The sequence below is a fragment of the Amblyomma maculatum genome, chromosome 5, assembly GCF_055883805.1.
Source record: "Amblyomma maculatum isolate TAMU_Amacu chromosome 5, ASM5588380v1, whole genome shotgun sequence".
NCBI classification, from domain to species: Eukaryota; Metazoa; Arthropoda; class Arachnida; order Ixodida; family Ixodidae; genus Amblyomma; species Amblyomma maculatum.
The window spans coordinates 78,368,330-78,396,074 of record NC_139348.1 but is presented as its reverse complement, the minus strand read 5'-3'; the positions used below and the strand labels follow the sequence as shown (position 1 = coordinate 78,396,074).

The 27,745-nt window shown below is 46.9% G+C and overlaps 1 protein-coding gene across 3 annotated transcripts in view; it reads right to left on the bottom strand.

Annotated features, from left to right (window-relative positions):
* nonC (serine/threonine-protein kinase Smg1) overlaps window positions 1–27,745 on the bottom strand; it is a 172,389-nt gene that overhangs the window by 52,084 nt on the left and 92,560 nt on the right. For all 3 annotated transcript variants that reach the window (XM_084603825.1, XM_084603826.1, XM_084603827.1), the window contains 7 exons: window positions 24,875–25,084; window positions 23,300–23,725; window positions 20,164–20,370; window positions 18,197–18,466; window positions 14,402–14,503; window positions 13,302–13,631; window positions 3,805–4,059 (listed from right to left, as the gene is read on the bottom strand). In XM_084603825.1, the coding sequence (XP_084459951.1) occupies window positions 3,805–4,059; window positions 13,302–13,631; window positions 14,402–14,503; window positions 18,197–18,466; window positions 20,164–20,370; window positions 23,300–23,725; window positions 24,875–25,084 (1,800 nt within the window). The remainder of the gene's footprint in view (window positions 1–3,804; window positions 4,060–13,301; window positions 13,632–14,401; window positions 14,504–18,196; window positions 18,467–20,163; window positions 20,371–23,299; window positions 23,726–24,874; window positions 25,085–27,745) is intronic.

Sequence of the window (27,745 nt, the reverse complement as noted above, 5' to 3'; positions counted from 1 at the left end):
GAAAAGAAGAAAAAAAAAAAAGCATTTGGTGGCGCCTTTCTCTGTTTCGACAGTCACATCAACAGCTCAAATATTGGTAGCGCGCCAAGATGCTACGCAGCAATACCGTTACGGCGTGTTTATCTTTGGCTATACTACTGATAGATCCTGCAGTGACAGGGAGCGAACCTGGCAGAGTGCCCGTGATGGCTTGATTGCACAAGCCTGGTTCGATTTATCACGCTGCGCTTGGCGCGGGCATAGTCCACTGCCACAAAATCTTTGGAAAGCATAATACAGTCGAACCCAGATATATCGAATTTTGGTTATATCGAATTCACGGAATATCCCCTTGAAAATCACATGTGAAAGTATAGGAAAGCCGCGTCATATATCGAACTCAATTTCACCGCTCGTTCGATATATTGAACTCCACACCACGCACTGGAAAGTGTGCCTTCCCCAAAGATGATCGCATCACCCTTGGCCATTTCCCGCGTGACGTTTTCAAGCCACGCGCAGTTCGGCTAGGGCAGCGCCGCGCCCATTCCCCAAAGGCGCGCGCATCTGCGGTTATCGTTTCCCACGCGCCAGCACGTGACGTTTGCAAGCCATGTGCGTGAAGGAGCCAGAGAGAACCAGTGGGAACCAGAGGAGAAAAACGCGATAGAGCGAAGCGCTAGGGTGTGCCCATTCTTTTGCCGAGCTATCTCTCTCCGTCCTCTTTCCCGGCCTTCGTTCGTAGTAGCACGTGCTACGCATGCGCCAAGCCAGCTCAGCCCGTTTTCAGACAGAACGTCGGACGCTTTCTCCAGCGTGTGTTGCGAACCCTCTGCGCGCGGCCGCTGACCTGGCTATGGCGCCTGTGGAAGTTAAGAAGCGGCAGATCTATATTTTCTTTTTTTTCTTTTTTGCAAGAGTCGTTTGTTCTTATCGTTATGCTGTATGCGCGGCGTAGCGTAAGATATGGCGTTACGAAGCGGCTTTTTTTTCTTTTTTTGCGGGAGTCGTTTGTCCTTGCATGTATGAATCAACGAAAGCACGCGGTGAGCTGCGATCATGACACCTGCTTTTAGCATTTTTCGCTTCTAACAGCATTTGCACCTACTTTATCACACTTTCCAATGGTTTTGTGGCAGTGGACTACGCCCCGCCCCAAGCACAGCATGATAAATCGAACCAGGCTTGTGCAATCAAGCCATCAAGGGCAGTCTGCCAAGTTCACTCCCCGCTGCTGCAGGAGCTATCAAAAGATAAACACATAAAGACGCTGCGACGTTATCGCTGGGCAGCATCTTAGCACGCTGCCAAGAAATGAGCTGCGGATTAGATGACCTCATGACCCAAACCGAGTGCGACAGGCAAGCGAAAACTCTGGCGATTTTTGCCGCGGCGATACAGAAACCTTGTTTCGAGCTGCTGCGGTGGCTGGAACGGCAGAGAGAGGCAGTTTCAACAAGTTGGAAATTTTTTGCTCAGTCGCTGCCACTCGTCGCTGAGATCGCTTGTATGTGAGCGAGCTGGCCTTAACGCTTTTTTTTTCTCCAAATTCTCGAGTATAAAAGTGGAGGGTGGGTTCATAATGCGAGTGAGTTGATTACGCGACAAATACAGTATCATTTTTTCGCATCGTAAGTGCCGTCCCAAGTCGATTTCTGTATATCGAATTATCGATATATCAAACTATTTCGCGATCCCCTTCGAGTTTGATATATCCGGGTTCGACTGTAGCTGCAAATGCCATTTGAAGCGAACAATGCTAGAAGTCGACGTCATGATTGCAGCTGACAGCATGCTTTCGTTGATTTATAGATGCAAGAATGGACGACTCTCGCAAAACAAAAAAGAAAAAGCCCTGCCTCTTTTTAACGTCCGCAGCTGGCATAGCTTACGCTGCGTCGCACGTTCAGCACAAGTAAGGACGACTCTCCCAAAAGAAAAAGAAAAAAATTGCTGCTTTCGCTGCATGTTTAGCATGATGACACACATGAACGACTCCCGCAAAAAAAAAAAAAAAAAAAGAAGAACAAAGGGAGAAGAACTGCTGCTGCTTAGCATCTGCAGCTGCCGTAGCTTACACACGTTCAGCCCGACACGACACGCATCACACGTCAGCCATTGTGCGCAGAGCGTTCACAACATACTGGAGAAGCATCTACTACGGGCTGAGCTGGCTTGTCCGCGCATGCGTAGTGCGTGCTGCTGCGAACGAAGACCGTGATAAAGAGAGGAAGGGGAGATATAAAGCTTGGCAGAAGAGTGGGCACACCCTTGCGCTTCGCTCTGTCACGTTTTTACCCTCTCCCAAACACCACGGCTGCATTGGTTCCCTCTCTTTCCTTCACGCACATGGCTTGCAAACGTCACACGGTAGCGGAGCAGCGATCACTGCAGAAGCACGTGCCTTGTGATTTTTAAGGGGATAAGCCGCGAGTTCGATGCAACCAAAATTCGAATTATCCGGGTTTGATATATCCGGGTTCAACTGTGTGTAACTTGGTTTAAACTACAGTTGGCCGCACATTACAGCTTCCTTGCATTAGCAGAAAACACTTCTACACTCGGTGATTCTATTTCCCTGGATTACTGCCAAAAGGTAATAGGACAGCCGTCTGGTGATGCATAACCAAAAAGAAAGCAGACTCTTATCATCCACTCCTGAGATTTCTCGCATTGTGAGACAACAGCCCATACGTAAATAAATAAAACAAAGACCCTGCTTTAGCTCCTGCTTTGTCAGCATCACGACTGCTCCCTTGAGCACCAAGCACACTGCCTGTACATCGCCAAAACCCGATCACCAGCAGTGACATATGTACCATGAGAAGTGAGTGGCAGCACACAGCCTGCACATTACCAATGTCGTAATCACCAGTTAGATTATATGCAACCATAAATAAAGTGTACATTCCCCATGCCTTTCCTCCCAAATTTTTGTACGTTCTAAACAATATGAAGTTGCAGACCCTGTGAGATTTGCACTAAAGGGAGACACGACCTTTGGAAACCAAAAGATCGTGAACCAGTAAATTTTTGGAAGATTATGTATTCCAGTAGTATGTTTCATTAACTATCCTTTCTGTAATTATTAATGCCGAACTCATCGTAGAAAAATTGGAAATTATTTATATAACAAGTGGTGGCAGCCATGGAGCTGCGAGCTAGCGCCAAAAATTCACAAATTTCGCATGCGCCATTCCTCTCCCGCCAAACAGAGCGCCACTACTTTGGTCTTGTTTTATTTGCGAATTCTTGTACTTTCTTTTGCCACCGTCAGCAGCAGTGACAGCGCGTGGTCGAGGCGTGGCCTTCTTCCAATTAGGAGCCTCATGGTGGCTTTCGTGTTTCCTGCGTAAGAATTCAAGGCTGCGATTGGGTGAAGTGCGCACTCTGCGAGAGCGTGGGGGATTAGGTGACTGCTCTTGGCTGCTGTGCCCACTGACACAATTGTTTCTACCGGCTGTCCCCGCGCATCGTCTGCTCCAGATCTTTTTCAGCAAATAAATTTTGAAGAAGGGCTTTGTATTGCCTTGGGAACTATCGAAGAATGAGCATAACGAATATCGCAGTGTCAGCACATTTTGTAAATTTTCCATGCCTGTCCTAAGAGACGTATGTAAACCATTTTGATATGCTCCTCTAACTTGAAAACCAGTGAACCCAGCTCCAAGAAACTTGACACTTCTTCAAATGGTTGTACTATGACCCTACCCTGAAAATTTCATTCAAATACCTCAAGAAAAAAAGAAATGGTGCTCAAGGGTAGTCTTCCTTCTAACGAAATTCTATTGCATTCCTGACCATCTTTCCCCCCTGCATACTCACCTCTCCGGTGCGCAGGTCAAGCAGCATGTTGTCAAGGTGGCGGTCTCCCAGGCCAATGATGTAGCCCACGGTGGACATGACGGCCGTGGAGCGGCTGAAAGCACACGTGACGCGCCACCAGTGCGGGGCGCTAGCCGCCGCGCACCACAGCTCGCGTGCCACTAAGTCCCGGGGGGTCTCTGCCATCAAGGCCTCCAGGGTCTGCACCAGCACGCTGGTGGGCCACTCGCGCCGGTTCTCCAGGTTGGTGATGCCCTGGAAACGAGGTGCCACAATATCACAATCACACAGACTCTTGAGTGCTAGCACTGTAGGCAGCACCAATGGCAACAAGAAAGCTGCACAGGGACAGCAGGACGCTCAAGGATGAGCAAAATACCTCTTTATATAAGGCTTTCCTAGAATAACTGCTTCATATCAGCTCTCAGTTTGAACCTCGTGATGGCTTACAACTGAAACGTGATGGTATGATGCTGTACGTGGCACTGACATCCCAAATAACTCAAGCTATGAGAGAGTCCGTAGTGGAGTGTACTGGAAATTTTGACCGCCTGGGGTTATTCAACATGCATTGACATCGCACAGTACATGGCCAGCAAGATTTGTGCCTCATGCCTCCTCCACTTTCCACCTTACGCTTCCGAATTTTTTCTACTTCTGCCTTTCTAACCCTGCAATTATGCAATCTAGCAACTGGTGCTTAAGAACTGCACACAGAACACGGGAACCGTCTAAACTACATCCTTAGCAAAGTAAATAGAGACGTTTAGTATAGCGTATGGACGCTTTCTATGATAAACGCTAGCAAATTATGGGGCGTTACTCCGTGTGTTGCATCGGCGCTTTTAGTTGGCCGTACGAAAGCGTGAACGCAAACTACAGTGGCGACATCTAGATTTCAAATAAAAAAAACACATTCAGGAGGGGTTCTTTTTTTTTTCTTTTTTTTTTTTTTTACTCGCTGCAAGCCAAGGCTAGTTAAGTCGCACCGGAGCCAGTTTCTTTGCTGTGGCAGTTTTGTTGTACTCCCCAACATTGGTATTCCCGTGTTGAATACTTTTACCTTGTACTGCCGTCATGGTGCATCACGGCCTCCTTCCAGCCCTGTACTGCCAAGCATATTTTCACAGATACACGCGTGTAAAGCAGTCAAGCCAAGCCGATCCACTTCATGGCGTTGCCATGCCAACAAAGCAACGCTTCTCAAGGGACTGCGCTGCCGCCGTGCAAGATAAAAAACAGAGGTAAATATTCGCTAATTATTTGTGCTCAATGCTACACGAGGCAAAGCGAAGACCCCGTGTGCCATTTATAGGCGGCAGCGCGCCCGAAAACGCGGTAATAAAGACAAATTCGCTCTGAAGCGGGCGGCCTGGATGCCGCCATCTTGTCAACGCTGATCTCCCAATGTACGTGAGGGCCGGGCATGATAAACTCAAGTTTCGGCGTACGCTGACCGATCGTACGAAAGAGCTCAGTCTCAGGTATCGTATAGCGCATGCGCAGTGCGCGTCAAGATATTTTTGGCGTGCGCTATTCCTAAGGTAATGTTCAACAGCCTCGGGAAGGAACAGCAGTTTACATTAGGTAGCAAAATACTGGACGTAGTAGGCGAATATGTCTACTTAGGACAGGTAGTAACCGCAGATCCGGACCATGAAAAGGAAATAACAAGAAGAATAAGATTGGGATGGAGCGCATTTGGCAAGCATTCACAGATTATGACTAGCAGCTTACCGGTATCGCCCAAGAGGAAAGTATACAACAGTTACATCTTGCCTGTACTCACCTATGGGGCTGAAACGTGGAGGCTAACCAAGAGAGTTCTACTTAAGTTGAGGACAACCCAGAGGGCTATGGAACGAAAAATGGTAGGGGTAACAGTAAGAGATAGAAAGCGTGCAGAGTGGGTCAGAGAAATAACTCAAGTTACCGACATTCTAGTAGAAATTAAGAAGAAGAAACGGACATGGGCAGGACATGTAGTGCGAAGAGAGGATAACCGATGGTCGCTGAGGGTAACAAACTGGATTCCAAGGGAAGGAAAGCGTAGCAGGGGGCGGCAGAAAGTTAGATGGGCGGATGAGATTAAGAAGTTCGCAGGGGTCAAGTGGATGCAGCTAGCACAGAACCAGGTTAAGTGGAGAAATATGGGAGAGGCCTTCGCCCTGCAGTGGGTATAATCAGGCTGATGATGATGATGATTCCTCTTCTTGTGTCTGTGTACACTATACTAAATGTCTCTAATGCAAGACCCTTAGCTGTCTGGTATCTGTCTAATGTCATTCCTGAAACTGAATTCTGTTTAATCTTACCTTATGCCTTTGTTTACTCGCATGATATTCCAGCTATAATTCGTGGCCATTTTTCGACCACGTTTTGTTTCCAGCACGTCTGAATCATGGCGGAATGAAGCATGAATCAAACCTGGCTAGAACCAGTTCCGCATTCCTTATATGGTATGCAAGAGTCATCCTTCTTTTAGGATGTTCCTTACATTGGATCAGCATACCAGACTACAGTAATTAGACACACTAAGTCCGCCTGTCTTAAAACACATATCATTATTCCACTTATACAGATTAAGGGCCTTTAAAACTGAAAAATCGCAAAACAGTAAATTTTCAGAAGATTATATATTCCGGTAGTATGCCTTATAAACTACCCTTTCGGTAATTATCAATGCCCAACTCGCCGCAGAAATACTTGAAATTAATTATATAACAAGCAGCGGCAGCCACGGAGCAGCGAGCAAGCACCTAAAATTCGCACACTTCGCGCGCACCATTCCTCTCCCGCCAAACTGAGCGCTGCCATCTTGGTCTTGCTTTGTTTGTGAATTCTTGCGCTTTCTTCTGCCACCCTCGGCAGCGGCGACGGCAGCGCGGTCAAGGCGTAGCTTGCTTCCGATTGGAAGCCTCGCGGCGGCTTTCGAGTTTCCCGTGCTTGAATTCAAAGCTGCGATTGGGCAAAGCGCGCGCTCCGCGAGAACGCGGGGGATCGAGCGACTGCTATTGGCTGCTGCGCCCGCTGACGCGTCGGTTTCCGCTGGCTACCTCCCCGTGTTGTCTGCTCCGGCTCTTTGCTGTCATTGTTGGCTGTCTTTGTACTTTGTGCGTTCTGTTCGCCTTTCGTTATTTTTGCGATCACCGAATTTACGATCTCTCTTCGTGCCCTCTGAACAGTTTTGAGCAACGTGTTAAACGTTGCGTGGTCGCTCACGATGCCTCGAGAAGCGACATGCGTTCAGTGGACGGAAGCGAAGGTCGTCCTCGTGGCGAGGCGCGCCGAAGACGACGGTATCAACGCCTGCAGCGTCCTAGCATCTGTTACAGTGGAACCTAGAAAACAAGGAAATAAAAAGAAAAACCCTAGTCTTGCCCCGAGAAATTACCTCAATGAATTTCACGATGCCAACACAGTCTACAAATTCTACAGGCCTGGACCCATGTGACCCATATTATATATGCTTCTGTAACTATGCTTCTGGGGGGTGCAGGGGTGGCGTAGCGGTAGAACATCCGCCTCGCATGCAAGAGGACAGGGGCTCAAATCCCGGTGCCGCGCAATTCTCCACCGGATTAAGAAAAAAACAATCCGCGTGTCGATGGAATTGCATAAACAGGTTTGGGGTGCGACCTGATGCCGGTGAACACCTCCGGCAACGCACTCCCTCACCAGGACAGGAGCTGGCCACCCTGGTGCAGAAATTGGCCACAACCTCTCATGATAAGCTCCTTAAAACCTCGGCCCTCAGTCACCAGCGGCTGTGGAACAACTGACCACGGCGGCGGTCAGACCTGTGACGCAGCAGGGGGTGCTAAGAACTTCTGGCTCCGCTGGACAGGCCGCCATTGGAAACTGACCCTGGCAATGTTTAACATAAATAGTGAAGCTAGTTTAGCAGTGCTGTTAGAGGAACTAGAAGGTATGAAATGGGACGTCATAGGGCTTAGTGAGGTTAGGAGGCCGACAGAGGCATATACTGTACTGAAGGATGGGCATGTACTGTGTTATCGAGGCTTACCAGAGAGGCGACAACTAGGAGTAGGTTTCCTTGTCAATAAGTACATAGCGGGCAATATAGATGAATTCTATAGTATTAATGAGAGGGTGGCAGTCATCGTAATTAGGCCTAATAAGCGGTATAAACTGAAGGTTGTACAGGCCTATGCACCTACATGTAGTTATGATGACCAGGCAGTTGAGAGCTTCTACGAAGATGTAGAATCGGCAATGCGAAAAGTAAAAACGCAGTATACTGTACTAACGGCCACTTCAATGCCAAGGTAGGGAAAAAGCAGGCAGGAGACCAGGCAGTAGGTGACTATGGCATTGGTTCTAGAAATAGCAGGGGGGAGTTACTAGTTGAGTTTGCAGAGCGCAATAACTTACGAATCATGAATACCTTCTTTAGCAAACGGAAGAACCGGAAATGGACATGGAAAAGTGCTAACAGGGAGACTAAAAATGAAATTGACTTCATAATGTGTTCAACCCCTGCCATTGTGCAAGATGCAGGGGTAATCGGGAAAGTGCGATGCAGTGACCACAGGATGGTGAGGTCCCGAATTAGCCTAAATCTGAAGAAGGAACGCAACAGATTAGTAAGAAAGAAATCCATCAACGAATTAGCGGTGAGGGGGAGAGCAGAGGAATTCAGGATCTCGCTACAGAATAGATATTCAGCTCTAACCGAGGATGACGACATTATCCTAGAAGAAATGAACAATAATTTCAGAGATATCATTACTGAGTGCGCGGTAGAAGTAGGCGGTAGGATAGTTAGAGAGGATACCGGTAAGCTGTCTAAGGAGACGAAAGATTTGATTAAGAAAAGCCAGAGTATGAAAGCTTCCAATCCAACAGACCAGATCGAATTGGCCGAGATATCAAAGCTAATCAATAAGCGCAAGGTGGCTGGTATAAGGAAGTACAGTCGAGCCCGGATATACCGAACTCGAAGGGGATCAGGAAATAGTTCGATATATCGATAATTCGATATACAGAAATCAGCTTGTGACGGTACTTAAGATGCGAAAAAACGATACCGTATTTGTCGCGTAATAAACCCACTCGCATAATGAACCCACCCTCCACTTTTGCACCGGAGAATTTGAAAAAAAAAAAAATGCGTAAAGGCCAGCTCACTCACATGCAAGCGATTGAGCAATCTCAGTGACGAGCGGCAGGGACAGAGCGAAAAATTTCTAACTTGTTGGAACTGCGTCCCTCTCGCCGCTCGAGCTACCGCGGCAGCTCAAAACAAGATTTGTGTCGCCGCGCCGCGGCAGAAATCGCGAGCGTTTTCGCTCGCATGTCTATAGCACGCGTCACTCCGTTTCGGTGGTCTCATCCACAACTCATTTCTTGGCAGCGTGCCAAGATACTGCGCAGCAATAACATACGGGCGCGTTTATCTTTTAATAGCTCCTGCGGTGGCGGGGAGCAAACTTGGCAGAGTGCCCGTGATGGCTTGATTGCACAGGCCACCCTGCGCTTAGGGCAGGCGTCATGACCGTAGCAGCTGATTGCGTGCTTTCGTCAATTGATACATGCAGGATAAACGACTCCCGCAAAAAAAAAAAAAAAAAAAAGAAAAAGAAAAAGAAAAAAAAAAAGCCGCTTAACGTCCGAACAGCACGATAAGGAAGGATGACTCTCAAAAAAAAAAAAAAACGGAGAGCTGCCGTTTCTTATCGTCCGCAGGTGCCATAGCCACGTCAGCCGCCGCGCGCAGAGGCGCAGAGGGCTCGCAACACACGCTGGAGAAAGCGTCCGACGTCTGTTTGAAAACGGGCTTAGCTGGCTTGGCACATGTGTAGCGCGTGCCGAAGGAGAGAGAGAGCTCCGCAAAAGAATGGGCACACCCACGCACATGGCTTGCAAACGTCATATGTTGGCGCGCAGGAAACGATAACTGCAGATGCGTGCGCCTTTGGGGAATGGGCACGGCGCTGCCCAGACCAGCAGTCGCCGAACTGTTCCTTCTCATTCCTTCCGCGCATGGCTTGAAAACGTCACGTGGCAAACAGCCAAGTGTGATGCGATCGTCTTTGGGGAAGGCACACTTTCCAGTGCATGGTGTGGAGTTCTATATATCGAACAGTCGGTGAAATTAAGTTCGATATATGACGCGGCTTTCCTATACTTTTACATGGGATTTTCAAGGGGATATTCCGTGAGTTCGATATAACCAAAATTCGATATATCCGGGTTCCATATAACCGGGTTCAACTGTAAAACATGGAGAAAATTGAGCATGCTGTAAAGAACGGGGGAAGCCTTAAAGTGGTAAAGAAGAAATTGGGCATAAGCAAAAACCACATGTATGCGATAAGGGACAAGGCGGGCAATGTCATCACGAATATGGACAAGATAGTCAAAGTAGCCGAGGAGTTCTATACAGATCTCTACAGCAGCCAAAGTTGCCAGGACCGTAACGAGATTGGCGGCAGGGGAAAACAGTCAGACGTTCCGCCAGTGACGAAGGACGAGGTAAAGAAAGCATTAGAAACTATGAAAAGGGAGAAATCAGCTGGAGAGGATCAGATAACTACAGATTTGCTAAGAGGAGGGGGGGATATCGTGCTAGAAAAACTGGCCACCCTGTATACGCAGTGCCTGGTGTCATCGATGGTACCGGAACCATGGAAGAATGCAAACATTATCCTCATTCATAAGAAAGGGGACTCTAAGAACCTTAAAAATTACAGACCAATCAGATTACTGTCTGTTACGTATAAGGTATTTACTTAGGTAATCGCTAATAGAATCAGGACAACCTTAGACTGCAATCAAGCAAAGGATCAAGCAGGTTTTCGGAAATGGTACTCTACTATCGATCATATCCATACCATCAATCAGGTGATAGAAAAATGCTCAGAATATAACCAGCCCTTATGCATAGCATTCATTGATTACGAAAAAGCATTTGACTCAATAGAAACATCGGTTGTGATGCAGGCATTGCGAAATCAGGGGGTCGACGAGCCGTACGTGAAAGTGCTGGAAGATATATATAGCGGCTGCACAGCAACCATAGTTCTGCATAAAGAAAGTAACAAAATTCCCAAAAGAAAGGTGTTAGGCAAGGAGACACAATCTCCCCAGTACTATTCACAGCTTGCTTAGAGGAAGTATTCTGAGACTTGGAATGGGAGCAGTTAGGGATAAGGGTAGATGGAGAATACCTCAGTAATCTGCGATTTGCTGATGACATTGCCTTGCTAAGCAACTCGGGGGATGAACTGCAAATAATGATTGATGACCTAGACAGGAAAAGTAGAAAGGTAGGCTAGAAAATCAATATGCAGAAGACTAAGGTAATGTTCAACAGCCTCGGGAAGGAACAGCAGTTTACATTAGGTAGCAAAGTACTGGAAGTAGTAGGCGATTATGTCTACTTAGGGCAGGTAGTAACCACAGATCCGGACCATGAAAAGGAAATAAGAAGAATAAGATTGGAATGGAGCGCATTTGGCAAGCACTCACAGATTATGACTAGCAGCTTACCAGTATCGCTCAAGAGGAAAGTATACAACAGTTGCATCTTACCTGTACTCGCCTATGGGGCTGAAACGTGGAGGCTAACCAAGAGAGTTCTACTTAAGTTGAGGACAACCCAGAGGGCTATGGAACGAAAAATGGTAGGGGTAACATTAAGAGATAGGAAGCGTGCAGAGTGGGTCAGAGAAATAACTCAAGTTACCAACATTCTAGTGGAAATTAAGAAGAAGAAATGGGCATGTGCAAGGCATGTAGGGCGAAGAGAGGATAACCAATGGTCGCTTAGGGTAACAAACTGGATTCCAAGAGAAGGAAAGCGTAGCAGGGGGCGGCAGAAGGTTAGGTGGGCGGATGAGGTTAAGAAGTTCACGGGGGTCAAGTGGATGCAGCTAGCACAGAACCGGGTAAGTAGAGAAATATGGGAGAGGCCTTCGCCCTGCAGTGGGTATAGTCAGGCTGATGATGATTATGATGATGAACTTGAGAAGTAGCGTACATAGCTTTATGAAACTTAATAGTTATTCTAATCTCCATACTATCAGCCTGCCCTAAAATTTCATTGAGATATCTTGACAAACAAAAAAGTTAGCGTTCTCATAACCTTCTAGGGCCGTTTTCTCAGAATCACATTTTTGCCTAGTGTGGCTGGTTAGGACAGCCGCATCTCGGGAACCGCTTATCAGGTTTTCGAGATGTTTCTTTTATTCCATACCTCAATAACACTGATTTTGGGACTATGCTAAAATTTTTCAGCAAGGAAATTTGGAAAAAGGAAATTGTCTTGCCCTGGGGTAACTATCCAGGAATGACCATAATGAATTTCATAGTGCCAGCACGTTTTGCTAATACTCCAGGCCTGCCCCAAGGGACCTATGTAAACCATCTTGTTATACTTGTACTATGAGCCTACCCTGGAAATTTCATTCGATTATCTCTAGAAATAAAAAAGTTGGTGTTCAAGGGTAGCCTCCTCCCAGCAGCTCAGTGGGTGGATTAAAGGGGTCCTGCAATTTGAGTGAATTGTTTTGCTTGTTTGTTGCAATTGTTAAATTATGGCGATGTTACTATCACCGGCTGAAACATAAATATTTTGGTATTTAATATTTTAATTTGCTCGAGAAGCAAAATCACTATATTGACGGCGTCGAGACACAGGTGTCAAGAGGTGCTCGTTTGACGACTGAATAAATACCAAATGCACCGCAAATTACTATGTCCATCAGGAAAATTTTATGTCGAGCTGTTGTATTTTATCTCAAGTCAATGAGTCCGACACATTTGCTTTACACAAAGGCACTGCAAAGCATGTGACTCAAAAATCAGTCACTATTTTTCATCACAGACTTTCTCTGCTTTCACGACCTATGGCTGCGTGAAAGCAGCCAAAGTCAGGCAGGAAGTAATTCAACCACCTCTCCACTCGCTATTGTAGGATGCCTGCGGATACAGAGAAAGGGGCGATCGAGGAGCGGGCTCACAAGGAAGGCACAATAGTTGGGGCTGCATGGTGACAAAGAAATGTCTCCTTCCCTTGCCTGCTCCTGGTCTCTCTGTTCCTTATTGTACACCTCTGAGGTGCCATGGAAGAGATCTCGTCAACTTTAGCAAAAACGTGTTATAACGACTGGGAAACCATGACAAGACATATTGCGCGACGTTGTTGTGACGTGTTCATGTAGCGCCCTTGGCGTTTTCAAACTCGATGGCACCATCTTATCAGTTTCATGGGAGTCATGTGAACTAATGCCATCACCCTCTCAATCAAGCAGGAAATTTAGCAACTGAGAAACCAGGTATGTTTTGCAATACGCCGACCTAATTTCCATCACTTTAAGAATGTGCGTTTTGCCCACGCATGTAGGTAGCCACTAGTTGAATGCAAACAATGTGTTCCCTTTTGTACTGGCGCCTTCTGCACCTTTCTTCCATCCCCGTCTTGTTTCCGCAGAGCTTGAACCAACCATCTTTGTATTGTTCCTCTGACCCACCTGTTCTTTGAGCAGTGGGGTCAGTTTGCCGTAGAATAGCTCGGAGGGGCGCAGCACAGCAGCACCCTCCCGCTGCTGCCAGCGTTTGTAGAGGGCAAACAATGGGGTCACCCCGTCCAGCCACTGAATGAGCCCTGATCGGGAGCCCAGTGGGGTAACGGCGTAGTGGCGTGCCCGTGGGGCGCTGCTGGCTGACGAACCCCCTGCCACACTGCTGCAGCCGCGTGCCAGCAGGCTGTTGCAGATACTGAGCAGCTGCATGATGCGCTCATCCAAGTGCAGGTCCTCCATGCCCTTGAACAGGAATGTGTACCGCTGGCCGTCCGAGCCCTGGACACACGCACACCAGAACCCATCAAGCTCTCTCGAAAGTTTTCATCTAAGAGATTGAAAAGGGTTGACATTCCGAACTTGAGACCTTTTCAGAAGTTTAGTTTTCACCATGACCTCGAGTCATCCGAATGATGGAAACGTGGAAACCGAATGTCAGTTCAGTTTCCACAATTTCCGGTTCTGGCGTTTCCACCATTCAAATGAAGCCGGAAACGGTAAAAACGACACTTCTGAAAACGATGCAAACTTGGAATACGAAAAAAGACCCCCAACGCAAAGCTTCTGCAAGCACAAGGAAACTTCACTTCTGCTCTTAGCTTTTTTCCAACTTTGCAATATGAATCGAGACATAAAGGCCATGGCAAATAAACTTTATCTGCTAAGATGAAAAAGGAGGAGTAGTATGTCAGGCATATTTGCGATGCTCAGAGGTTATCGCTTCCGAGAAGAGATTTCTGAAATGCCACTTCTGAAATGCCACAAGTCCCAAATGAGGGTATCTTTTAACTATATTTTACCCTGCAACTGTAAGGCCGATCTACTTCAAAGAGTAAAGAATATAAAAGCTATTAGGACTAAAAAAGTGTCTGACTGCTCTTTGTCATACATAAAAGTGGAAGCACATGAAACATGGCCCAAAACAATGCATATTTTAACAAACCAATAGTCTTTTTTCTTGAAAATCAAAAGAAAATCTTGATCCCTCAATTTTTGTGTCCAAATTTCAGAAGCAACTGTCTAGGAGATGAAGCCAGACTTGTCCCTACCTGGAAACCCAGTTTCTTGGGCTTGGTCTTGGTAGGCAGCACAGCGATAGACGACTGGACAGCCACAATGCGAACATCCCCAGAGCAGCCCGGCATGGGCACCTGTGGTGAGGGCAAGCAGAGAGGAGGGAAACATCAAAGAGAGCGACCACGACACCTGCAGAGTGCTACGGCTTACCACATGCAAATCTGAGCACAGCATGGCTGTCTCACGGCACACGGGTGTGTGTCTGGTCAATTCATTATCTTTCCGCAAAGCCGTTATGTAGGATCCTCCAATCCTTCAAGAAATACTCCTTCCTACTCCCCCCTGCCCCTGATTAAGATCATGAGGTTTGCTGGAATATGGTCACTACGGCTAATGCTGGATGTGGTTAAAAGGATATCAATGGGAAAGGAGAATTTAGTGTTGCAACAGGCTGATGATGACAACGAATCAGCAAAAAGCCACGATTAATCAAGGTTAACAATGGCAGTGTATGGGAGAGAGAAAAGCTTTGATCTCACCCAACAGAATCCTTCTCAGACACTGCTCACCTCCCCCTTACATAGAGAGACAGATAGACAGACAGTAAATAAAACCTTCCTTCAGAAACAGTGCAACTAAGTGAAAAAGTTGCTAAGGGATTGAAAAAAAATCTGGCGCACTGATGCCAGCTTTCACTGCCACAACGTTAGCACACCCTAACGCAACAGATTGTTTTTGAGTAATGCCGAAAGTTAGGAGAGTTTGTGAAAGTTCATGATGAAAAATAGCGCAAAAATTATATGAAGGACACTAGCTCCATAAGCAGGAGCACAATGCACAGCTAGGTTAGCCAAACAGGGCGCATATTCCGACTTTGCGTTGGCTTCAGAAACGTCCTTTTCCCCCTCATCTGACTGGTGGAAACGCTGGAACTGGACGTCAGGTCGGTTGCCACTGCGAGCGGTGATGGGAAGCGAATGCATTCCGGTTGAAGCAATGAAAAGCCCAACAGCACAAGCTGCACTATTGCGGTGCCGATAAGCGCATGGCTATGAAGTCAGTGACGATGGCCGCAGCTGCCGCCAATGGCAAACAACCGAAAGCTGGCTTCTTCGCACTACGTGGAAACGATTTTTGTCAAGTACAGTGAAAACTTGTTAATTTGAATCTCAATAATTCAAATGTTCGGATAATTCGAACTACACTACTCGGTCCGGCCAAGCTCTATAGAGATCTTTGTATAAAAAAGCCTGTTAATTCGAGCGCAAGTCCTATGCGACACAGTGTCTGGGCGGCTTCGCGCACATGACGCGGCAAAAAAAAAAAGCAAAGAAACACCGCCGCAATACGAAGGCATAATTAGAGGCTGCGCACGTTCAAAACGGGGACTGAAGATGGAACTAGGTAAAACCATGAAAAAGTAGGTAAAACTTAAATGGCGCCATGACTGGCGTGGCGGCCGACGGCGTTGGAGGGAGGGGACGGAGGTCGCAGCAAGGTTATTGCATAGCCGCAGCGACGGCTGCCTGCTCTCTCTTCTTCGCAACCTCCATAGCTCGCAACTAAATACTCGTTAATTCCAGCCCTGTTAATTTGTAAATACAAATATGTACTGTCGATGCAGTCCCAGTCAGTGCCCATGAAAGGCTATAATCTCAGACAAGCACGATGAAATATTTTTTTTTTTTTTTTTTGTGACAGCCATCCATCCTTCCACCCATTAGTCCTGAACAGAAGCAGGTGAGTCAGCCACAATTATGAGGCCGGCTTTCTTCAAAAGCTGCTTGCTGCTATTCGTTCCAATGATTGGAGTGGCAGTAGACGGCGTCCGCCCCAGTCGCCCATAGTAGCATGATAAAGCGGCGAAGCTACTGAAGAGGAGGCTTGCACAACCGGACAAGAGCTGGCACTTCAGTTTGCTTTCCACCCCCCTCCCCCTGCTGGAGCGTTATTGCTGCACAGCTACTTGGCGCACTATTAAGAAATATGTTGTGGACTGTGACATCGCCAAACGAAGAGACGCGAAACAACTGACGCTTCTTTTTTTTTTTTTTTTTTTTTCAGATTCGTAGGCACAAATCGGGGCTGGGTGGATTCATTATGCGATTGAGTTCGTTACGTGACTAAATATGGTACATTTACCGTAATACAAATGGTTCTTGTCAGTTTCTTCAAGGCCATTCGATAACTCGAACACTGAATAATTCGAACTTTTTTCCCGGTCCCGAGAAGTTCGAATTAACGAGCTTTTACTGTACTGACTCAATACATAGGGTAAGCTCACTGCTGTGCTGAACCAGCAAGTCGCCTTGATGACATGTCGCTGCAACGCTGTTAAACACAAGTTGGTGCTGGTGCAGACGGTAATTTACATTTTGCATTCCATTTATGCAGGCGCTACGACAACTGCTAAATAATGCTGTTGTCAATTTGTTTTACCAGTAATAAAGGAATAAAAGGAATGAGCTAAAAACTTCTTCCTCTGCTGTTCCTCATGCACGCCCTGCCAGATTTGGTAGGCAAAAATTTAAAGGTAGGTGTGTGTGAATATTGAAATTTTCGAATACAAATATCGAAAAAACAAAATGGCTTCAAATATCGAATTGAATGCCAAATACCTGATCAGTGAAAAAAAATAACAAAAAAATTAAAAGCAGCAAACCCTGCTCCCCTTGCTTATTTAAAAATTCACATGGTATTTGCAAATAAAATTAAGAAGGGTACACTCTACTAAAAGATCCAGTATAAACTTGCTTGCTTGCTTTGCCTCTGGTGTAAATGTTATACTATACAGGATTCCGTTTATCGAATTTTGTAGAGGAAGGACCTGCACAGAGGAACTGTCATATTGGTGCTAAATACAGTAAACTCTCATAAATTCAGCCTTCACGGGGCAAGAAAAAAATTCCAAATTAACCGAAACCTCGAATTATCGAATGGGCCTGAATAAACTGCCGAAAACCCTTATCATCACAGTAACTTTATTTGATGAACATCTTTACAAGGGAACACATTTACAAGAAAGAAGACGGGACACGCACTGTCCCTCCTGTCTTCTTTCTTGTCCGCTGAGTTTTGCACAGTTTCCACAAAAGTTCAGAGCTGAACTCAGAGCCATAATACCATAGATACTGACAACCGTAAGTTAGGCCAAAAAACTAATTCTGGCATGTCCAACGTGTAGGCTGAATGAAGAGTCGCTGGCCGCTGACCATCCACCGCCATCCACAGGACCATCATGTAGATTTCTCCGAGTGCTAATCTTGTGTTCTAGAATAGCGAATGCACGCTTGGATAAAAAAATACTAGCATTTTGTGCAACATGACGCTGTACGTCACAATACTCAACGTTTGCAAATTCAGACATGACAGACCCCCGATAGTACTGCATCTGGTTTTTAGAAGGAAAATCATTTCAGCAACAAACCTGTATTTTTCATTAGGTCTAGAGAAGCTGCCAGATTGCCCAACAAAACGAAAAGCCGGCCAAAATTGTGATCCATCCAATTTTTTATAGGCAGGATAAGGCCAAGCGAAAGCCCTGTACTGAATTAATAGCCTGAAAAATGCAGCCACACCAACGAGTTCGCTCAAGCGAGATGCTCCACTTCAGAGGGTACCATCACGTTGGCTATTCTACCTCATTCAGGTCCTTGAGCACCTTACCCTATAAGACTATGTGAATGACGCACACATCCAGTTCCAGCATTTCCACCAATCAGTGAGGGTGAGAACCTTTTCAAAACAACACAAACTTGGAATGCAGACCTAGAAAATGAGTTTGTGAAAGCCCGTGAATGAACTGTGAATGAACTGTGAAGGCCCACCCGTGAATCCTTGAGTGCAGCCAGCACGGGGGACACCCGCTCCATGAGCAGCTGGGGCCCTTCGTCGTGGTGGCGCCGCTGCAGTCGCAGGTGGAGGCGCCGCAGTGCGACCCAGCTGGCCTGCGGCCGCCAGGGGTCCACTGGGTTGCGCAGGGTGTTCAGAGTCTCGGCCACCATGGGGGCCAGTGTCTCACGGAACCACACCTCGTGCGGTGTCTCGGGCTCCCGGCAGGTGACCACCGACTGCAGCTGCTCCAGGAGCCGCAGCGTCTGCAAGAACAGGAAGACAAACCATGAGGCACGTGAAATCCCACTCACGTAACCACAAACTTGCAAATAAACACTGATCGGCACAAGTTGTTTCACGAGCCGACCGCTGCTAGGAGTGCGAGGAGACATTTCCTACAACAGGCCAAATTGCAGGCAGCGCCACAAGAGGAACATAGTGAGCCAATTCAAACGAGTTTTGGACATAACAAAATGATCCATGAGCTTTAAACACCTGGAATTCTTTCATAGGCACTAATATCACACAGCACATTGGTGCCTTTGTGTTTTGCTTCTATCAAACATGGCTACCCAGCCGGGGAATGAACCTGGGTCTTTTGGCTCAGTAGCCAAACGCCCTGTCCACTGAGCCACCGCGGTGAGTGATGCTAGTGAGCCACGTACTGTCATTGCCAGAAGTAACCAGGCTCTATTGCCTTGTTCCTCACTCGTATTACAAAGCACACAAGGCATCTCAGAAGCCTTCTTTGGCCTTGTCCTTGGCACTTTAGATTTAGTATGGCACATAACTTGCCCAATGTCCATTCTTCTCAGATTAAATGCCTCTAAAGGTGAGGAAAAGTCCTCACCTTCAGGAGCAGCATAAATGCTCCCCTGTAAGACACAGAAGCGGACCCTACAGTCTGGCTACTTTTGGGAAGGACTGTGACTGCAGGAATAAGCACACCAGACACAGAACAGCGCTAAGTGTTCCTGTACATTGTCGCATGGCAGTGACAAAACTGTAGGCTGCAAATTAACAGACTGGCACTGTGTTGAAATGAATCCTTTATTGGGTTGACTTGCACCTATAAAGAACTAAGCGTCTCGGTGGTAGCGATAGCAGTGCTCACTGGTCGTCAAACTACATGTGCCCACTTCATGTGGCAGTGCTCAGTTTAAAAGGCGGCAGGGACACATCAAAACAAACCCGCCAAAGCTACCCGGGACGATCTGAAATGACGTGGAAACAGCTGCACGTGGCAGCTGTCATCTGAACGCATCTTGCACTGCAAAAAAGGTGACAAAGTCTCACCCGGCAGTGTTGAGCCCGAACAGAACAAAACAAAGCTTTGCTATTCACCTGACAACTTGCCTTGGACAGAATAGAAATATGTAGGCTACAGAGAGCACAATTTACCCGAGTGCCCCGTTAAATGCATGGCAAATCCCATTAATGCTGTCATACAGAGCAAAATGAAGGACGATTAAAGCAAACTGCAGATTAATTATAGAACCAGTTAAGTGCCGATCCAGTTTTTGGCGCAGTTGTTTCTTTCCTTTGGAAGAATGACAAAATACGCACCAGTGGCTGTGAAGTTAAACATAGAAAACATGTTGATTTTTACTCATCGCAACATGGGGGCTAAGAAAAAGCAAGCGAAGTGCTGAACACCACCGGTGATGCCCTAGCAGCGGCTCCGTTCATCACAAGAGGTGCTGCTTTCCAGCAGAGCTTGCCACCCTTTCCTTATGGCGGGCATTTGTGCAACTCTCCCTTTTTTTGTAAAACGATAGGAGCTACACAGTATGAAATAGCGCTGAATAAAGTTTGACGGGGAGCCCCAGTTTGCAAGCCGAGTCAATGTTTCGACAAAGGGACTTGTGTTCGTCTGGGCAGAGACGAAGGAAAGTCCGCTGAAAGCGCCCTATTTGGGCCCTTGGCAGAGCCCACTGTATTTCATGAATGCCTGGCTTACGGGGCAGAGGAAGAGGGCGTGCTTGTCCCGGATGAGGGTGTCCTTCTGGGCGGCGCTCAGCCCAGGGTTGGCGCGCACCCGGCCAATCTCTTCCTCGAGGGTGCGGATGCGCCGGTGGGCCTCCCCACTGTGCACGTTGAGCGCCCCCACCCACAACTCGTCCCAGAGTAGGGTGATGCGCCGCAGCTCACCCACCAGCAGACGCACCTAAGCAAAGCGAGGATGCAACGGGAAGGCCATGAGCAACACCACAGGAATGAGGCATGTATGGAAAAAATTTCACAATGAGGAAGGAAAAAAAAAATTGCTGCGAATATCAAACACCTGTTCGGAATAATAAAAAAAAAGGCAACCATTGTCGTCTTTCTTTTTTTTTTTCAAAAACAGTATATGATCTTTTAAAATTACATTAACCAAAAATTAGACTGGCACAGTCAGTCTATTTTTGGCGCTATGATCAATAAAGACATGCACAGAAATGTATACTGCATGTGTTGAGACAATATTACGGATCATACAATACAGGCAAGCAAAACAAGTGACAAAACACAATCCACAATGTGACCAGTGACAGAAGCTAAGAGTAACATGGTGGGTTGTAGGAGGGACTGGAGGAGGTACCTGGATTAGCCAAATGTCGTTATCACATGAACTGTTATCACACACATTCAGTTATCATATACCATTTGTATGGCCTGCAATGCCATGAACCATGCCATGAGCAGACAAGCCCTTCTGCACAGCCATTCTGCAATGCAGCCTCTTCCCACTACTCAACACATTTTAAGTAGACGGCCCCAATGTAACCTCCTTCATCCACTTCTCCCAGTCACCTTATATGGGTGGCAGCGGCCAACATAATTGAGAATGGCACACTCCGTGATGGCAATGCCAGTTCTTACCTTTCCAGTTAGGAAAAAGAAAGGGACTTGATGGGCTGATGGGCTCTATACGGAGCCCAAAAAAACTGGTCGTGAATATCTATACTTTCCTGTAAGATCTGGGATGGTGGTTCTCCAACTAAGTGTGAAACATCACACAGGTTCGAATTTTCATTATCCAAAAAAAAAAAAAAACCAGTCAGCTATGCACTGCCAGGAATTGGGGCAATTTTGGAAGCCTAAATAAACACCATTCTTTTTTTTTTTTTTATATAATGTATTATCTTATGCCACTTGCCAGGCATTGTGGGGTTAACTGATGTGACAAATCTGACAAACAAACTAACAAGTGCTTTGCACATTCTGGAAATGTCAAGCATATCTAACCAATAACAATAAGCACTGCTCACCAGGTGGCAACTACAATCGCCTGCTTATAAAGGGTAATACAATCGAACCCGGATATATCGAACTCAAAGGGGATCACGAAACAGTTCGATATATCGATAATTCGATATACAGAAATCGGCTTGGGACGGCACATACGATGTGAAAAAACGATACCGTATTTCTCACGTAATCAACTCACTCGCATAATAAACCCACCTTCCACTTTAGCAACCGAAAATTTGGAAAAAAAGAAGTGTTACGGCCAGCTTGCTCACATGCATTAAGTGAACTCAGCGGACGAGCGGCAGCGACAGAGCAAAACGTTTCCAACTTGTTGGAACTGCGTCCCTCTCGCCGTTCGAGCCACCGCGGCAGCTCAAAACAAGGTTGCTGTGTCGCCACGGCAGAAATTGCCAGCGTTTTCGCTTGCATGTCGCACTCTGTTTCGATCGTCTCATCCACAGCTCATTTCTTGGCAGCGTGCGAAGATGCTGCGCAGTGATAACGTCGTGGCATGTTTATCTTTTGATAGCTCCTGGAGTGGCAGGCAGCAAACTTGGCAGACTGTCCGTGATGGCTTGATTGCACAAGCCTGGTTCGATTCATCACGCCGCGCTTGGGGCGGGCATAGTCCACTGCCACAAAATCATTGGAAAGCGTGATACAGTAGCTGCAAATGCTGTTTGAAGCGAAAAATGCTAAAAGCCGGTGTCATGATTGCAGCTGACCGCATGCTTTCGTTGATTCATACATGCAAAAATAAACGACTTCCGAAAAAACAAAAAAAAATGCCGCTTTGTAACGCCATATCTTATGCTACACTGCGCGTACAGCACAACGATAAAAATTGACGACTCTCGCAAAAAAAATAGATCTGCCGCTTCTTAACTTCCGAAGGCACCATAGCCAAGTCAGCCGCCGCGCGCAGAGGGTTCGCAACACACGCTGGAGAAAGCGTCCGACTTTCTGTCTGAAAACGGGCTGAGCTGGCTTGGCGCATGCATAGCGCATGCTGAAGGAGAGAGAGAGCTCGGCAAAAGGATGGGCACACCCTTGCGCTTCGCTCTGTCGCGTTTTTCCCCTCTCGTTCCCACCAGTTCTCTCTGGTTGATTCACGCACATGGCTTGCAAACGTCACGTGCTGGCGCGCGGGAAACGACAACCGCAAATGCGCGTGCCATTAGGAAATGGGCGCGGCGCTGCCCTAGCCGAACTGTCCCCTCTCATTACCTCCGCACATGGCTTGCAAACGTCACGTGCTGGCGCGCGGGAAACGACAACCGCAAATGCGCGTGCCATTAGGAAATGGGCGCGGCGCTGCCCTAGCCGAACTGTCCCCTCTCATTACCTCCGCGCGTGGCTTGAAAGCATCACGCGGCAAACGGCCTAGGGTGATGCGATCGTCTTTGGGAAAGGCACACTTTCCAGTGCGTGGTGCGGAGTTCGATATATCGAACGACCGATGAAATTGAGTTCGATATATGACGCGGCTTTCCTATACTTTTACATGGGATTTTCAAGGGGATATTCTGCGAGTTCAATATAACCAAAATTCAATATATCCGTTATACTAAGTGGCACGGGCCGAGGCTCTTTATTTTCCTTTCCTTTTCTGCCTCAACAAAACATATGTCCCTATATATATGTAGTTCCTAGCAAGGCAATTCCTTTGAGCACATTGAAGACAACACACATTAGTGTTTTCATGCCCTAGCTAACATCTTAGTTCTAGCATCCTCAAACAAATTTCCTTGCCATGGCATTTTTCTTCCTGCTGCATTCAACTCTCCAAGAAAATGGAGACCCTACTGGCCTCGGTCAATAATTCGCAGTCGTTGCTTCAGTAAACACGGTGCGGTCCTTACCTGGGTGATGGTTTGTGCGTCATCCGCTGCCAGGGTGTCCACGAGGGCGACATAGCTCTCTCGCATCAGAGCAGATGTTGTCCCTTCGTCCTCCGACCCGTCGCCCACTGGCGAGGCCGTGGCTCCGCCCAGGAGTGCCCCAGTTCCCCCTATGCCACCGGGTGGTTCTGGCAACGCTCCAACCACAGCCGGAAACACGATCAGGTGCGGATAGTCCCGAGCAAGGCGCGACAAAAGCTTCTGGATGCTCCGACGGACGTACGCCTCTGGATGGTTGAGGCGCGAGAACAGCTGTGGGATGATGCCCCGCCATGGCGCCGTCGGCGTGTCCGTCAGGCCTTCCTCGAGCTCGGCACGCAGTTCTGATGCGTGCTTCACAACGAGGCGCAGAAGCCGCAGAGTGGCTGTTACGTTGGTGTCTTCGTCCTGGACCGGGTGAGAGAAAAGAGAAGCCCATCACAACGGTGAATGCGCACGAAGATTCTTGAAGAACAGCTCCAAGTTGTGAGGCACGGAGTAGTATGCTCAGAATAAAACAGAACGGTATCGCGTTGTGGTGATCGAAATGACCACCGAGTGTGCAGCTCTACCTTTCTAGTGGTCTTTTTTTTTTTTTTTTCAGGTAAACGTGCAAGTTATATGAGAGGACATCTTTTTTTTTCTCATGGAGTTTAAAGTTAGGGATGCTGGTTATATGCATGGGCAGGTTATACACGAGTAAATACGATACACTGCTTTCTTTGTACACTATGCTTTCTTTGACAAGGCAACAGCTAAGTGCTTATGTTGTAAAAATTTAAACACAAACGCAGTGGAAAGCTTCCCACTTGCCTGCTAGACAACTGCAGAGAGGAGCAGTTCAATGCATTCTTGTACAGCCCATGATCACGCCCATGCTACAGACACGACCTTCGCAACTATGGTGCAGCCAACCTCAAAATATCGTGCTAAACTGCGAATCCCTGACCACAGTCTTCCGCACCACAGGTTTTGCATGGTTTTGTATCGACACCCTTATCATCATCATTTGGTTTCACTCGCAGATTTCAGACTGCTGGAAAAATTAGCACTTAAAAGGGCAAATACAAAATGCAGTCTGCCTCGGCTAAAGTTTCAGTTCTATGAGATCGTCAAGCTGGTTGCTGGTACATGCACGCGATGCGTGAGGACTTGTTAAATTGAACGTGTGGTGTAAGATTACTTCGACAATTGCAAAAAAAAAAAATACATGGTTTTCAATATGATAGAAATTGGGAAATAAAAATTCGTTAAATAGTATGAACCAACTACAGCTGAATGTCGATATAACGAACCTCACTGTAACGAAATTCGCCATGTAATGAATTTCGTTGCAGTAAGGTTCATTATATCCGAGGTTCGACTGTAGTTAGTTCATGGCCGAGTAATCAAAGAACAGTGTGAAAAAAACGAAGACGAAGAAATACATGCGAACACAGAATAGGCATTGCCTGTGTTTGCATGCACTCCGTTGTTTTTTTCACACTAATTTTTCGTCACTGAACACCTGGTGGCCAATAGGTGGCATTGCGTGGTGCTTGCCTTCCGCATACGCACCTGCTGTTGCTGCAGCTGCAGATACTTGAAGTAGGCCGAGGCGGCCGATCGGTAGTAGTGGTATGCACGGCCCAGAACCACGGAGCGCGATTCCAACAGGGAGTCCAGTGTGCGGGGGTCCAGGTCAGGGCAGGCAGTCTCCAGCTCCTGACGGAGGTCTGCCCAGGCCACACGAGCTGCCTCTGCCCGGCAGTCCGTCTCTGGGAAAGCCTGTGCATTGTTCAGAATGGGAGGTAACCAACAGGTACGCACTGCCTCCTGCAAAAAAGCACTACAAAACTAATAGCCCACTTTTTTACTAACAAGGCTGAAAAAACTTTGAGGACACATAACCTCTGCCTGTAACGGTACCTTAGGCGATCCTAGTTCGTCTACATGCACTATGTTGTTTGCTTAATGACTATCATTTAATTGGGCACCTACTCTCCCAATAATACTCATTAGTACATAGTTGTAAGCTACTGCCTCATATGCAGAACCACCCGACAGATATAAAGCAAGCTTTGAGCAAGCCATGAAACATGCCTGGTGGCCTAGGAGCTGCGTGTCCGACTTGGAATCCAAGGGTCTCGAAGGCTTCAATTCCACCTCACCCTCCCATCTCAAAGGAGCTACCCAAGGTTTCCAATTCGGATATGTCATGGACTTGTCACATCTTAAAGCCTACCAGCCAACTATCACTTGCAAAAACAAGTTAGTAGCTTGTGATTTTTTGCGCAAAACACCAAAGCTGTCAACGCTGACACCACATTTTATGGAGATGTGGGCCTTTAATGCTATGCCGTTAAAGAAAATGCTATAGTATTTAGAAGCTGCACTTGAAGTCTCGGGGATACCAAATGGTCCACAAAAACGATTTGCATGAACCTGCTCGCATACTCAAGACTTGCACAATGGCCTTCCACTTCAATTCCCAGCAACAGGCTGAGGCGCAAGTGGCGTCGGCGTAGCATATCATGCGATCGGTTATGTCACGTCACATGACTAGTCATGGTGTCACACCACATCCAAACGTGTCCAGCAAAGGTATTGGTGAAGTCTCGTAATTTATTTGCACGAGTGCAAACAGCTCCACTAGTGAGAAAGCGCAACTATGGATTCTTTTTTTTCTCTTTTTATTTTTTTTTTCTGCATATAGCAACCTATAACGCCACTGAAGATAACTGCCAAAATACAGCTGCCACAAAACCCCGTGAATAGCAGGATATAGCGTAAAGCTGCTTGCAGAGAAAGCCTGCCACTGTTTCCCTGGCTTCTTGGGTCACGTAATTTGAGAGCTCTTTAAAGCTGGCAAGTTAGTTCCACGCCCTGGAAGCAGCAACCTCCAGACAGAATTTGAACACGTGAAATCGGCAGCTCCAAAAATGAAAGGCTTAAACCAAACAGATTACCTTGCTCCAAAAAACAACAAACAACAAATGCCACTGCCAACAACTTTGAATGGCATGAGATGCAAACGACCAAAGGCATCTATGTGCATCCACCCTGTAGCCGCCAACCCTGAGCTGGGCTCGCCATGGGTGATCGGACCAATATCGCCGATAACGAGTCACACTCATCTAACCCAACGCTGCATTGCTCCCAGCACCAATGATATTACAGTCGGCGACTGCATTAGTTGCAATTTCCAATGGTACAGGGCTGGTAGATTCACTTGAAAGAAATAAATAAATAAAACCTAATTTCGTGCTTTGAGTGTCTAGACTGACAGCAGACATTTTATAATGGCACCACATGTGGCAATGTTCAAGAGAAAGGATCTGGTTGTGGTTTTATGGTGTTTAACGTCCCAAAGCGACTCAGGCTATGAGAGACGTTGAGTGGAGGACTCCAGAAATTTCGACCGCCTGGGGTTCTTTAACGTGTACTGACATTGCACAGCACATGGGCACCTTGCTTTTCGCCTCCATCGAAAAGCTGCCGCCGAAGCCGGGATTCGATCCCGCGTCCTTGGGAACAGTAGTCGAGTGCTGTAACCACTGCGCCACCCCGGTGGGGTAAGAGAAAGGACCTGCTCATTGGAGTAGATCTGACAGGAGCATTTCTGACAATATAAATCTTTTCCGATGGTGACTGTGATTTTGCGATATTCGTCAAGCAATGCAATGCAGGCAGGTGAAAGCATCCGCATGCACCAAGAGAAAGCTGGCCCCCGGGAGCAGCATATTTTAAAAATTTCCGAGTCAATTCTAAACGAAAACCAACGAAGCATGGTTGGGCTCGAAATATTGAAGTTCGCAATGCAATTAACTTTTTTCGTTTGTTTCTTACTCCCATTGAAATGCACATACTTTTTCCCTCGATGTAATGAACCATTTTTGTGCTGCAGTTTCGATACAACGAAGTTTTTGTGAGCAAAGAAAGCAAACTGCAGCAAAATTTTTTTTTTTTAAAAAGAGAAATTACTTATTGCAAAACCGTGCAGTGTGTTTTTAAGGCAACACAGTTAACAAAATAGGAAAATTTTTCTCCCCCACGAAGCCCCGTCTGCTTGGATGTTCAAATAGCACTTGTGATGTTTCAACGTCTGGAATGACGTTCCGACTGGAGCAGCACTGTCAAGAATGTCTATTTCAATCGCTGGCATGCAAAGACACGTTGAGAAAGCCATTTCGCATCCCTTGTAACCATGGTGCATATACCTATGTGCTTGAGATGCGCCTATCTCGGCCTGCCGCTGATCCCGAGAGTTCAATCCCGACCATGGAAGATGCTTTCCGTTGGAAGCGAAACACAAGGTCCCCTCACATTTGAGGTGAAAACCTAATTTCAACGATTTTTCCCGGTTTTGTAAAGTGCTTGAAATAGTGCACCCTGTGAGGAATATCAAGGAATTGCTTAAAACCTCAAGCGCTTCCGTGGCCCTTTTCG